This window comes from Orycteropus afer, unplaced genomic scaffold (genome assembly GCF_000298275.1).
Source record: "Orycteropus afer afer isolate SDZICR_OR568_19922 unplaced genomic scaffold, OryAfe1.0 scaffold00042, whole genome shotgun sequence".
NCBI classification, from domain to species: domain Eukaryota; kingdom Metazoa; phylum Chordata; class Mammalia; order Tubulidentata; family Orycteropodidae; genus Orycteropus; species Orycteropus afer.
In genome coordinates, this window is record NW_006921629.1 from 9,007,966 (window position 1) to 9,019,519 (window position 11,554).

Consider the following 11,554-nt stretch of genomic DNA (forward strand, 5'->3'; position numbering starts at 1 on the left):
TCATAAAATGAGTTAGGGAGGATTCCATCCTTTTCTATGTTTTGGAATACTTTGAGTAGGATCGGTATCACTTCTTCTCTGAATGTTTTAGGAATGTGCTCCATTTTAAGTAACAGAAAACTTAACATAGAGAGGCTTGTATTTCTCACGTAACAGGAAGTGAAGTGGGTTGTTGCTAGTTGTGGCTCCAGCAGCTCAACAGCAACAGTGAAATTTCTCTGTCCTTCGCTGACCTTTTCTTCATGGCAGCAATGTGGCTACTGTGGCTCCAGTCCTCACATCTGAGTTCAAGGCAAGAAGTCCCTTTTTATCATCAAAGTTTAAAGCCTTACCAGCATACTTGGTGTCTCATTGGCCAGAGCTATGCAAAATGGCCATTCTTAGTTGTAACAGAGGCAGAGAAAGTATGTATTTTATCTGGGACGGGCCATTGCTACCTCATATAAAACCAAGGCAATGTACCTGATTATCCTTTAGGTCTGGAACTGAACTCACTCCTGTGGCTTCCAGCCAAACAACAGACAGGCATATGGGGTGAACATTTATATCAGGTAACCATTAATCAGGTGAACATTTATGCCCTTTGGATTAATCAGTCATGGGAAACCAGAAGGCCGGTGTTTGCACAAGGAGACAGCTGGGGATGTGGACGGGTGGAGCAGGGAATGCAAGGAACGGAAGGACACAGGGAAGGGGTGGGAACTATAGGGAGGAAGTGGGAAGAGAGCTGTTACATTGTGGGTAATTGTAGTCAGTGTCATGAAACTAAATGTGTATCAACTGCTGTATAGAAAATGAATTTGCTCTGTAAACTTTCACCCAAATCACAATAAAAAGTGAAAAAAAAACCAAGGCAATGTGAGCAGGGAAGAAGGGAAAAGGGATATTGGGTAGAAAACAAGGAGTATTTGCTAGTGTCCTAGAGACATGTTTTAATTTATCCCAAATTCCCAGAATCTGAATGTTGTATAATAGTTTTGTGTTACAGCTTTCCAGGATTTATTCTATGCATAAACATTTTAATTTTTTCCAAACATGATGTCATACTAAACAGGCTATTATTAATCTAATTTTTACTTAATAAGATGATGCATATCATCTATATAATTTTTAATGGTTACATTGTAGTCTGTCTTGTAGAAATGCCATAATTTACTCAACCAGTCTCCTATAATTAATCATTCAGGTTGTCTTTAATATTTCACAATTGTAAACAGCCCTATGATTAATAACCTTGTAACTTTATTTTCATGTACATTTATAATTCATTTCTTAAGACACATTCTTAAATTATGCTGGGTTAAAAGCTGGGCCAACTCTACCAGCTGTTAGAGCTTTTGATGCCAGTGACCAAATTGATTCCAGAAAAGTTATGCTAGCTGTAGATACCCACCAAGAGTTTCTCAGAGGGCCTCTTCCCTGAAAACTCTGCACATTATTATTATTTTTTAATCCTTGCTGATTGTGTAGGAAAAATTGTAAAGAAAAAAAAAAATATATATATATATAAGGTAAAACCAAAAATCCATTGCCATTGAGTCAATTCCGGTTCATTGTGACCCCCATTGAGTTTCCAAGGCAGTAAATCTTTACAAAAGTAGACTGGCTCATCTGTCTTCCTTGGAGCAGCTGGTGAGTTTGAACTGCCAACTTCCTGGCTAGCAGTCAAATGCCTCAGGCACTGCGCCACCAGAGCTCTACACACACACACACACACACACAGAGATACCAGTTTCCATTTCCTTGACTGACTACAAATGAGATGAACATTTATTTTTCATATGTATAGTGGCACTTAGCTTTTAATTTTTTTTCTTCATTTCCTTTACTCACTTAAAAAAAGTACTCCTCTTTTTCTCATTGATTTGTAAAAGTGCTTCCTATATTCAGATATTGCCATAATATGAGGGAAACAGGGAGGTTTATAGGTGAGGGGACATTGGAGCTGGATTTAAAGGCTAAATAGGATTTCACCAGATGGGCTAGGGGTGACAGAGGGTGTTCCAGGCAGAGGAAAAGCATGTGCAAAGGCCCAGAGGTGGGAAACAGCATCGTGTCTATATTAGCTTTCTAGGGCCGCCATGACAAATTACTACAAACTTAATGGCTTAAACTAATAGAAATCTATTCTTTCAATTCTTGAGGTTAAAAGTCCAAAATCAAGGTGTCAGCATGGCCACCCTCCCTCTAGAGGCTTCAGGGGAGAATCCTCACTTGCCTCTTATAGCTTCTGGAGGCTCCAGTTGTCTCTTGGTTTGTGGCAGCACCGCTCCAATCGCTGTCTCCATCTTCATAGGGTCTTCTCCTCTCTGTCTGTGTTCTCCTCTGCTTTGTCTCATATAAGGACATGTGGCATTGGCTTCATGGCTCACCTGAGTAATCCACAGTGATCTCACTTCAAGGTCCTTAATTACATCTACAAAGACTCTTTCTTCCAAATAAGGTCACATTCACAGGTACTCAAAGAAGAGTTTGGACATATCTTTTTGAGGGCTGCTATTCAACCCATTGGGAGCTCTGGCAGCATAGTGCCTAAGGCACTCGACTGCTCCTTGGAAGGAAGGTTGGGCAATCTACTTCCATAGTGATACTGCCTCAGAAACCCAAGGAGGGGTTGCTATGAGTCGGGTCCGACTTGACGGCACATAACAACAACAACAACAAAAATTCAACCCGTTATAGGGGCATAGAAGTCTGATATGATAGGGCTGCAGAAAGTGCCCCTGAAAGGTACAGACCAAACCAGAAAAACCCAACTCAGTGCCATCGAGTCGATTCAGACTCATAGCAACCCCCACTGGGTTTCCAAGGCTGTAAATCTTTATGGAAGTAGATGGCCCCTTCTTCCTTCTGTGGAGTAGCTGGTGGGTTTGAACCACTGACTTTCTGGTTAGCAGCCAAATGCCTTATGCACTGTGCCACTAGTGCTCCTTAAAGGTGTAAACAGGTAATAAAAATTTGAGTTCTACCTTTGAAGTGAATGGGGGAGCCGTTGACTTTTGAACAGGGGAGAGACGTGATCTGATTTGCATTCTGGCTGCTCTGTGGGGATGGACTGCTGGAATGTCTTCACAAGAGTTAGTGAGAGTGGGGAGGAGAGGGCTGTTGGGGAAATTTTAAAGTGGTTTCTGACGTACATGATCTGGTATATAAAATTCAGGAAAAGGTTGGGTTTGATGTTCCTGAGGGCCATCCGGTGGAAATATCCAGAGACTAATCAGAGAGACAGGTCTGGGAGCCCAGCTGGAATGTAAATAAGATTTTAGGGAGGCAGCAGAACAGGGCTGACAGAAGCCAGGGGAATGCCAGTATTTTCTCATAGTTTTATTATGAATTTTTCAAACATTCAGAAAAAGTAAAAGAATTATACAGTGAACACCCATTTACTCACCATCTACAGAATGTTGTCGTTTTGTGCTGTTGAGTCAGATCTGACTCAAAGCGACCCCTCCTTGGGTTTCCGAACTGGTATCTCTACGGAAGTAGATTGCCCAACCTTCCTTCTGAGGAGTGGCTGGTGGGTTTGAACCGCCAACCTTCTGGTTAGCAGTCAAGTGCCTTAGGCACTACGCCACCAGAGCTCCCATCTACAGAATACAGTTATTATTTTACGATATTGTCTTACTGCATGTCTATCCATCTCTCTGTCCATCATTAATCCATCTTATTTTTTATATATTTCAGGGTACATTGCAGACATCAATACACTTCACCTCAAAGCTGCAGCATGCCTGTCTTTAATGACTGTTGTTAGTTACTGTTGCATGGATTCTGACTCCTGGTGACCCCACTTGGGGGGAATAGAAGTGCTCCCTAGGTTTTCAGCGCTGTATCCTTTCCGATGCAGGTCACCAGGCCTGTCTTTTTAGGTGCCGTGGGTGGCCTTGAACTGCCAACCTTCCAGTTAGTAGTCAAACATATAACTGTTCATGCCATCCAGGGACTCCGTATATCGTTCTCTCACTGCTATCAAGTCAATTCCAACACATAGTGACCCCTATAGGGTTTCCAAAGCTGTTAACTCTTTATAGAAGCAGATTGCCTCATCTTTCTTTTGCGGAGCAACTGGTAGGTTTGAACCACTGACTTTTTGGTTAGCAGCTAAATGCTTTAACGACTATGCCTCAAGAGCTCCTTCATATCATTAACCAGAGCTTCATATTTAGTGAAATGCACAAATCTTAAAGCTACCATTTTGAGCAGTACATACACCCATGTAACCAAATCCCTGTCAAGATACAGAACATTTTCACTACCCAGAAAGTTCTTGTCCTGCCCCGTCTAGTCAATCCCTGCCCCACCCCATCTCCAGAGGCAGCCACTATGGACTTTTTTTCCTTTCTAGCCATAAATGAGATTTGTCTGTTCTTGAACTTCATGTGGAATCGTACAGGATGTTCTCTTTCGGGTCTGGCTTCTTTTTACTGTTTGTGAAGCTCATTCATGATGTTGCCTTCTTAAGTAGTCTGTTCCTTTTTATTCCTGAGCAGTATTCCATTGCATGAATGTACAAGGAATTCCATTGCATCAATGTACTGATGTTTAAGAGGTAGGTAGAGAAAGAGGGTCCCACCAAGGTGACTGAGAAGAGACAGTGAAAGCAATAGGGAAAGTCCTCAGACAAAGATGTTAAGGAAACCATCTAGATCAGTTATACTTAGGTTTGACTGCATGGAACGTAAAAATTAAATGACAGTAGCTTAGATAATATAGGAATTTTTTTTTTTCTCTCATGTAAAAGAAGTCCAGAGAGAGACACTCCTAGGGATGGTATGGTTGGTGGTTCCATGGTTCCATCAGGGACCCAGGATTCTAACTTTCTGCTCAGCTGTCTTCAGCCCTGGTGGCTTCCATCCTCAAGGTCACCTCATGGTTCAGTATTCTCTCTTTTTTTTTTAAAATTGTGATTTGGGTGAAAGTTTACAGAGCAAATTCACTTTCCATACAGCAGTTCACAAACATGTCGTCTCATGACATTGACCACAATTTACTCCAATGCAAAAGCTCCCCTTCCACTTTCTCCTGACAGTCACCTCTTCCCTGTGTCCATCCCTCTGTGCACTCCTGCCCCCTGAGCTGTCTTCCTGTGCATAAACAGCCGTTCTTTCTCCCATGATTGTTCTCTCCAAGGAGTGTATCTACCTTGGGTACATGTTCAACTCATATGCCTGTCTTTTGTTTGGCTGGAAGCCACAGGTGTGGATTCATGATTCAGTATTGTTGCTGAAGCTCCAGTCTTCTCATTTGCTATCCAAGTTGGGGACAAGAGGAAGAAATATGGAGAGGGAGGAGGAAAAAGTATACCTTCCAGCTAAATCAATCTCTTTTAGCAGCCTTCCATGAAATTCTACATATATCCACTTGACATCGCATTGGCCAGAACTTAGTTACATGAACCACACCACTGGGAAAGGTGGCCTTTCAGTGGGACACTGTGCCTACTGCCATCCCAAATAAAATGGGATTTCTGTTACTAGAAGGGGAAATGGTCATTGGCTGCCAACAGCTCCTGTGCATTTTCTCTGTCTGTCTGTCTCTCTCTTTTGAAGCCTGGTGGCCAAGCCATAGTCCACCCAGCCTCTCTATCTGTGGCCTTTGGGGCTGAAGGCTGTGCTTGGTTGGCATGTTTCGCATCCTCCTGAGTCGCCAGGGTTCCTCCTTTCTCTGAGGGTTTGTTTCTCATTTTGCCCTCTACTCTTGTTCCTTGTGGGCATCTTCTGGGCCTCTGACTGGCTTCCTTGGCTCTCAAGGTTTTGTGGGGACATGAGAGAAGGCAAAGTGTCCACTGCAGTATTTAGGAACATTTGCAGACAGCTCTATGGGCACATTCCACCTGAGGTTGAAGAACTGGGGACTGGGCCTCTCTTCCTGTGGCCTGCCCCTCCCCGTGAGGTGCCCCTCCCGCCCCTCTTTGGTTAACCTCCTCTGATAAGGAGGGCTGTAGGAGATTTCATGGGAGCCTAGAGAGATTCAGAGGGAAAAGGATGGCATTTGGAGACAGACTTGGGTTCAGTCTCTCTATATAACCTTAGGCAAATCTTCCTGAGACTTGATGACCTGGTCTATAAAATGGGGATATTAAGAACCGCCTCACAGGATGTAGTTAGGTTCAGAGCAGCAGGAGGCGTGGGCCCACAGTCTGTTCCTGGGTACGGATGAAGCATGCACATGTCGGGGAAGCGAGGCTGAGACCACCTGCCCTGCCTACCAGGCTGTGCAGGGAGGTGAGCCATATCACCCTCTCTGTTGTCCCTTCTATCCCTGCTCTTAGGAAATGTCTTGAGAAGGAGTGTTCTGAGTCTGACTCTTGGGGCTTGGGCAGCATATGAGAGACTCGGTGCAGCCTGCTGGGATCTGAACTGTTGGCCAGGCCAGGGTCTACCATATTATTCCTGGGTCTTGACTCAAAATGTTAATAGGGCAGCCTGGAGCCGCCTGGAGGGGAGGTGGCATATCCATGTTTCAATTCCATCTTTGTGCTTCTCCCAAGTGAGTAAAACTAGAAAACCAAACCCACTACAGTTGAGTCAATTCTGACTCATGACGACCCATGTGTTACAGAGTAGAACTGAACTCCATATAGGGTTTTGTTGACTGTAATCTTTATGGATTGACACAGTGGCTGCAAAGATGGGTTCAGGAATAGCAAGGATTGTGAGGCTGGTACCAGACCAGGCAGTGTTTCGTTCTGTTGTACACAGGGTTGCTGTGAGTCAGAGCCTACCCAACAGTACCTAACAACAACAGTGTTTATGGAAGCAGACTGCCAGCCCTTTTCTTCTGCAGCACCACTGAGTAGGTTTGAACTGTCAACCTTTGGGCTGATAATCTGAGCACAAACTGTTTGCACCACCCAGGCTCCTTCCCAAGTGAGTAGGTCCACCAAACAGCTGGGTCCTTCATGGTGGGCCACATGCTGCTGCTCTTCTGCCATTGCCTGGAATTCCAGAAACAGTTCAGCCCCTGACAGCCCCAGTTGCAGGCCTGGTGGCCTTCAGGACATTGGCCCTGTTTCCAGTGTGTGTGACATACACGCATCCCAGTGGCTGGGGTTCTTCTGTGCATGCCTGTTTCAAGGGGAACAATAGTCCGTGTTCCCTGACAGCTTAATGGGGTGTTATCACAGGGCCTGGGAGAAGAAGTCAGCAGGAGCAGGTGCAGTGATGCTGGTGGAGGCTCTCGGCTGCCAAAGGGCCAGATTGGCCAGAATGTGGCCATGGCTGGGCACCCTAGTGACCCGCTGACACCATTCTCATCCTGCCAGTTGCCCAGGGGCTGATGTGTGTATCAAAGAGCAAGCCAGGCCCTCACAGAGAACTTGGCTCTCTGGGGCCTGGCTTGTCTGATCTGAACCTGACCATGCATTCCTCCACTCATTCATTTACTCCACACGCATTTCCAGAGAACACACACCAGGCCTGTGGGTGTTGGGCACACGGTGATGACTGAGATGCCCTCTTCCTGCCCTAGGGGCTCAGGAACAAAGGGACAGGTCAGCAAAGCCATGGGCAGTCAGTTCTTAGCCAGAGTGTCTGACGTGGTCAGGTTCGGGAGGACAACCTGAAGGAAGTGGTGTCTGAGCAGGTGACGGGACAGGTAGATTGTATGCATTTGGGCTGGACCCAGCCAGCCTCCTCCATCATACTGGGCAAGTTCCCAAGAGGCCCGCACCAGGACCTAACTCCCAGAGACACTCCAGGAATATTTAGCAAATGGGCATGGCTGCTGAGCATTGCTAGAGGGTATAAGAATGCCGCTGCCTCCACCTGGCTGCAGGCTGCTGTGGGGTCCAGCGGGCTGGTCTTGGGACCAGTGTGTCTCCAGTCCGTGGCATGGTGCCTGGCTCCCACCAGACTCCACACGTGGTTCTGAGTTGAGGCTTAATGCCTGCTCTGGGATGAGTGGGGGTGAGAGAGTCACAGTCACGGAAGCTCTCAAGACCAGACCCCTGGAATTGGCACTGCCATGCCTTTCCATTCGTGGTCAGGGTAGACCAAGGCTGCTGGAGGCTAACATGCCATGGGGTATAGGCGATGGGGAGGGTTGCTCACGCCGCTGCAGGAGAGAAGACCCATGCCCGGGGGGCTTGACCCAGGGCCTTTCAGGGATGAGGCATTCCCTCTGCACCCCCACCCCCAGGGCCCAGCCTGCTGCCTACCCCCCGAGGGCTATCTGTGCGTAGGCTCAGGAGGCTGAGCGGTACTGGAAGCACCAAGGTGGTTAAGGCAGCTCGACTTCCCTGTTGCCTTCTCTTCCCTCCTTCTCTGAAGGAAGCCTGCATTGAAATTACAGAAATAAATGCTGGGTTCTGAGAAGTCTGCTGTTGCACGGAGTCCCTGCCAGGCCTCGGCCGGCCTCCCCACCCACGCTCTGCCAGCCTTGCGCTCGGTCCTGCACAGGGCCATGTTTGGAGGGCTCAGGGCTCTCTTGGGTGCAGTCTTTCAACCCCCACCCCAAAACCTGCTCTAGCTCCCCTACAGGAATTGGGCTCTGTGTACAAATGGTACCCAAGGAGGAGGGGCTCAGGAAGTGACATCGCTTGGCCCGCCTCCACCTCCTTATTCCCTATAAAAAGCAAAATGGTGACTCAGAGAGGAGAGTTGGAAGCGTCCTGCCTCCTGCTCCCACTGTTAATTTTTAGACTTGGAATTAGGCAGGAGGCAAAGGAAACAGCAGCTCGGAAAACGCGACTGACATGCTATTAAGCGGGTGGCAACAGCAGTGTGCTCCTCCCCGACTCCCAGCAGCCACTGAACGTGCAAAGCCCGGTGCCTGCGGGCACTCACCAGCCCTGCCCGAGGCCCAAGCCCTTGCGTAGCCCCTGCCTGGGCCGTGGATGGTGCAGCCAGAGCCATGGCAGCTGGGGGCCGCCGCCGGCGCCCACTGCGCTACCAGTCCCTGGCAGCCCTCGTGGAGGATTCTCAGTGGCCTTTCTTGTTCCTTGTCTCAGACTTTAGCTACGGGGCAGACGACTACGACGCAGAGGGGAATGAGGAGCAGAAGGGGCCCCCAGAGGGCTCGGAGACCATGCCATACATCGACGAGTCGCCCACCATGTCGCCCCAGCTCAGCGCCCGCAGCCAGAGCAGTGGGGACAGAATCTCCCCCACCCCACCTGAGGGGCTGGCACCTGGGGTAGGTACACCTGCTTTACCTTCTGAGCTTTGGGGTGAGGGGTGGGTAGGGTGACACACAGGTGTCATGGGCCAGTCTCTGCCTGGAGGTCTGTGTTGAGGCGGGTGCTTGGAGAAATGTGGACCTGGCTGCTCCTGGTGCCCGAGTGTCTCCCCAGTCCTGGGCCCCTTCAGGCTTCGGGGACTCAGGCTCCCCTCTCCCACCTCCTGCTGCTCCCTCTGCCTCCCCTGCACCATGTCTCCTTCCTCTCCACCCATCTGCTCCCTGTGCCTCCTGGACGAACTCACCTCCTCTCTCAGCTTTCCCTTTCAGTACTTCTTCTTAGCAGGATGCAGGGGCTCTGGAGGGACCAGGCTCTTTCCTCTGGGTGCCCAGGCTGAGCAGTGGCTGCACCTAGGATCTGTGGTCTGTTAATCTTAGTGCGGGTCCCGGGAGAAGCCTGGGCTGGCCTTGTGCTCCCTGCAGGTGGGATGAGCAGCTCTATAGCATCCCTGAAGACGGAGAATTAGCCCTGATGGTGCCCAGCTCTCTCCTTGTCAGTAGAGATGGGTGCTTTGCTCCAAAGAGAAGCATTTGATAAGGACTATTAAGTATGTGCTCTGAGACAGGCCAAGGGATAGGAACCTGTGGAGGGTTTACAAGCCTTGTAATTAATGCTTGTTCCTGGCAGCGGAGCCTGGTTCTGTCTGGGCCTAGCTTGAGTGTGCGTGCGTGACTGGGACTGGGAAGCAAGCAAGACTGAGAGATTCCTGGAGGCTGTTTTTCTGAACTTGGGGAGAAGAATCAAAGATATTTCTCCTTGGGGGCGTGTGTATTGGGTGGGGAGCTTAGAGCATCCAGTTCTGCTTGGTAGAGGATTTGCCCAGGTATGTTCTGTGGGCGGTCCTCTTTCTTCTCTCCAAGACCCCCAGAGGAGCTGTTGCTATGGCATGCATTTCCCCTCCTACAGGGACCTAGCACCTCCTCATCCCAGCTTGGAGCTTATCTGGACCTCTCCATTTATTAAGACCCCCTGCTTCCTTCCCTCCCCAGCCTCCTTGGCCACCCTCCACCCCTCACAGAGCTCTCACCCCCTCTTCACACACTGGGGTGGTAGATGATAGCTGTTACAGTCTTTGGCAACAAGGGCCTTGGCAACCGGCTTCCCACTTGGGGGAAGCCACAGTGTTACCATGGCAACAGAGGCCAAGGCAGAGTAGCTGCCAGGCAGTGCAAGTTTGGAAAGGGATGATAGGGGACCAGGTGGGAGTTGAGGGGATGAGCGAAGGTGTGGGTCAGCTTCAGGGCCCCCCTCAACCTGCAATTTCAGGGTTACCCTTGTCATCCTGAGAAGGGGTGATGGGTTAGAGACAGCTGTCTTGGACACACAGGGGCGGGCTTTGTTACTGATGGAGTGTGTTCTGGAACCTGAACTGAAGCCAACCAGGAGAAAGCATGCTTCCATCTCTGACTTTAGGTCTCAGACCACAACAGGGCTCAAAGGCCCCCTGGGGGACTCAGCTGTCACCCCACTGTGAGTAGCTATAGTAAGATTCTGTGCAGAATCCAACACAGGGCTGGGAAAGCGGGCTGAGAAAGCAGGCTGAGATGAGAACATGTGGTTGGACACAGTGGCATATGCTGGAGAGGAAGCCTTTGCCATTCCCTTCTCCTCATTCTGCCTTCCTCCTTGCCTCCTGTCCCTATTTCCTTCAGGCCAGGCATTCCTTAGGAGCTCTGGTAGCGTAGTGACTAAGACATTTGACTGCTAACCAGAAGGCTGGCGGTCAAACCCACCAGCCACTCCTCGGAAGGAAGGTTGGGCAATCCTACTTCCGTAGTGATACTGCCTCGGAAACCAAAGGAGGGGTCACTAGGAGTCGGGGCCAACTCGATGGCACATAACAACAACAACAACAGGCGTTCCTTATCACATGGCCACCTTGCTAGAGGGCTCGTCCAACATTTTTAGTTTGCCTGGTGACAGGTGCTGTCTGGAGCTTTCTCAAATGACCAGGCTGCATAATGGGAACATACACCTGCCCGGAGCACCGAACCTTTGTGGCAATAGCTTCACTTTGTGGCTTGTGAGAGAATAACTTGCTTTAAGGAACTTTAAGATATAGAGATGCCACGGAGTAACTTAACCTACTGTTCTGATTACCTAGTGCCGCTCTGACAAGAACATAACACAAATGCCTCATAAACTGCTGGTGGGACTGTGAAATGGTACAACCACTGTGGAAAGCAGTATGATGATTCTTTAAAAAGTTAGAATTAGAAATATCATTTGATCCAGCCATTCCATTACTAGATATATATCCTAAAGAAGTGAGAGTCAGGATAAGAACAGACATATGCACACCCACGTTCATCACAGCACTATTTACAATAGCCAAAAGATGGAAACAACCTAGGTGTCCATCAACTGAGGAATGGA

At 48.7% G+C, this 11,554-nt stretch overlaps 1 protein-coding gene across 1 annotated transcript in view; it reads left to right on the forward strand.

The window, feature by feature from the left end:
- The window catches only part of ABR (ABR activator of RhoGEF and GTPase), a 184,278-nt gene that overhangs the window by 47,895 nt on the left and 124,829 nt on the right, over nucleotides 1-11,554 (forward strand). The window contains exon 2 of the mRNA XM_007937423.2: nucleotides 8,951-9,135. Coding sequence (XP_007935614.1) covers nucleotides 8,951-9,135 — 185 coding nt within the window. The remainder of the gene's footprint in view (nucleotides 1-8,950; nucleotides 9,136-11,554) is intronic.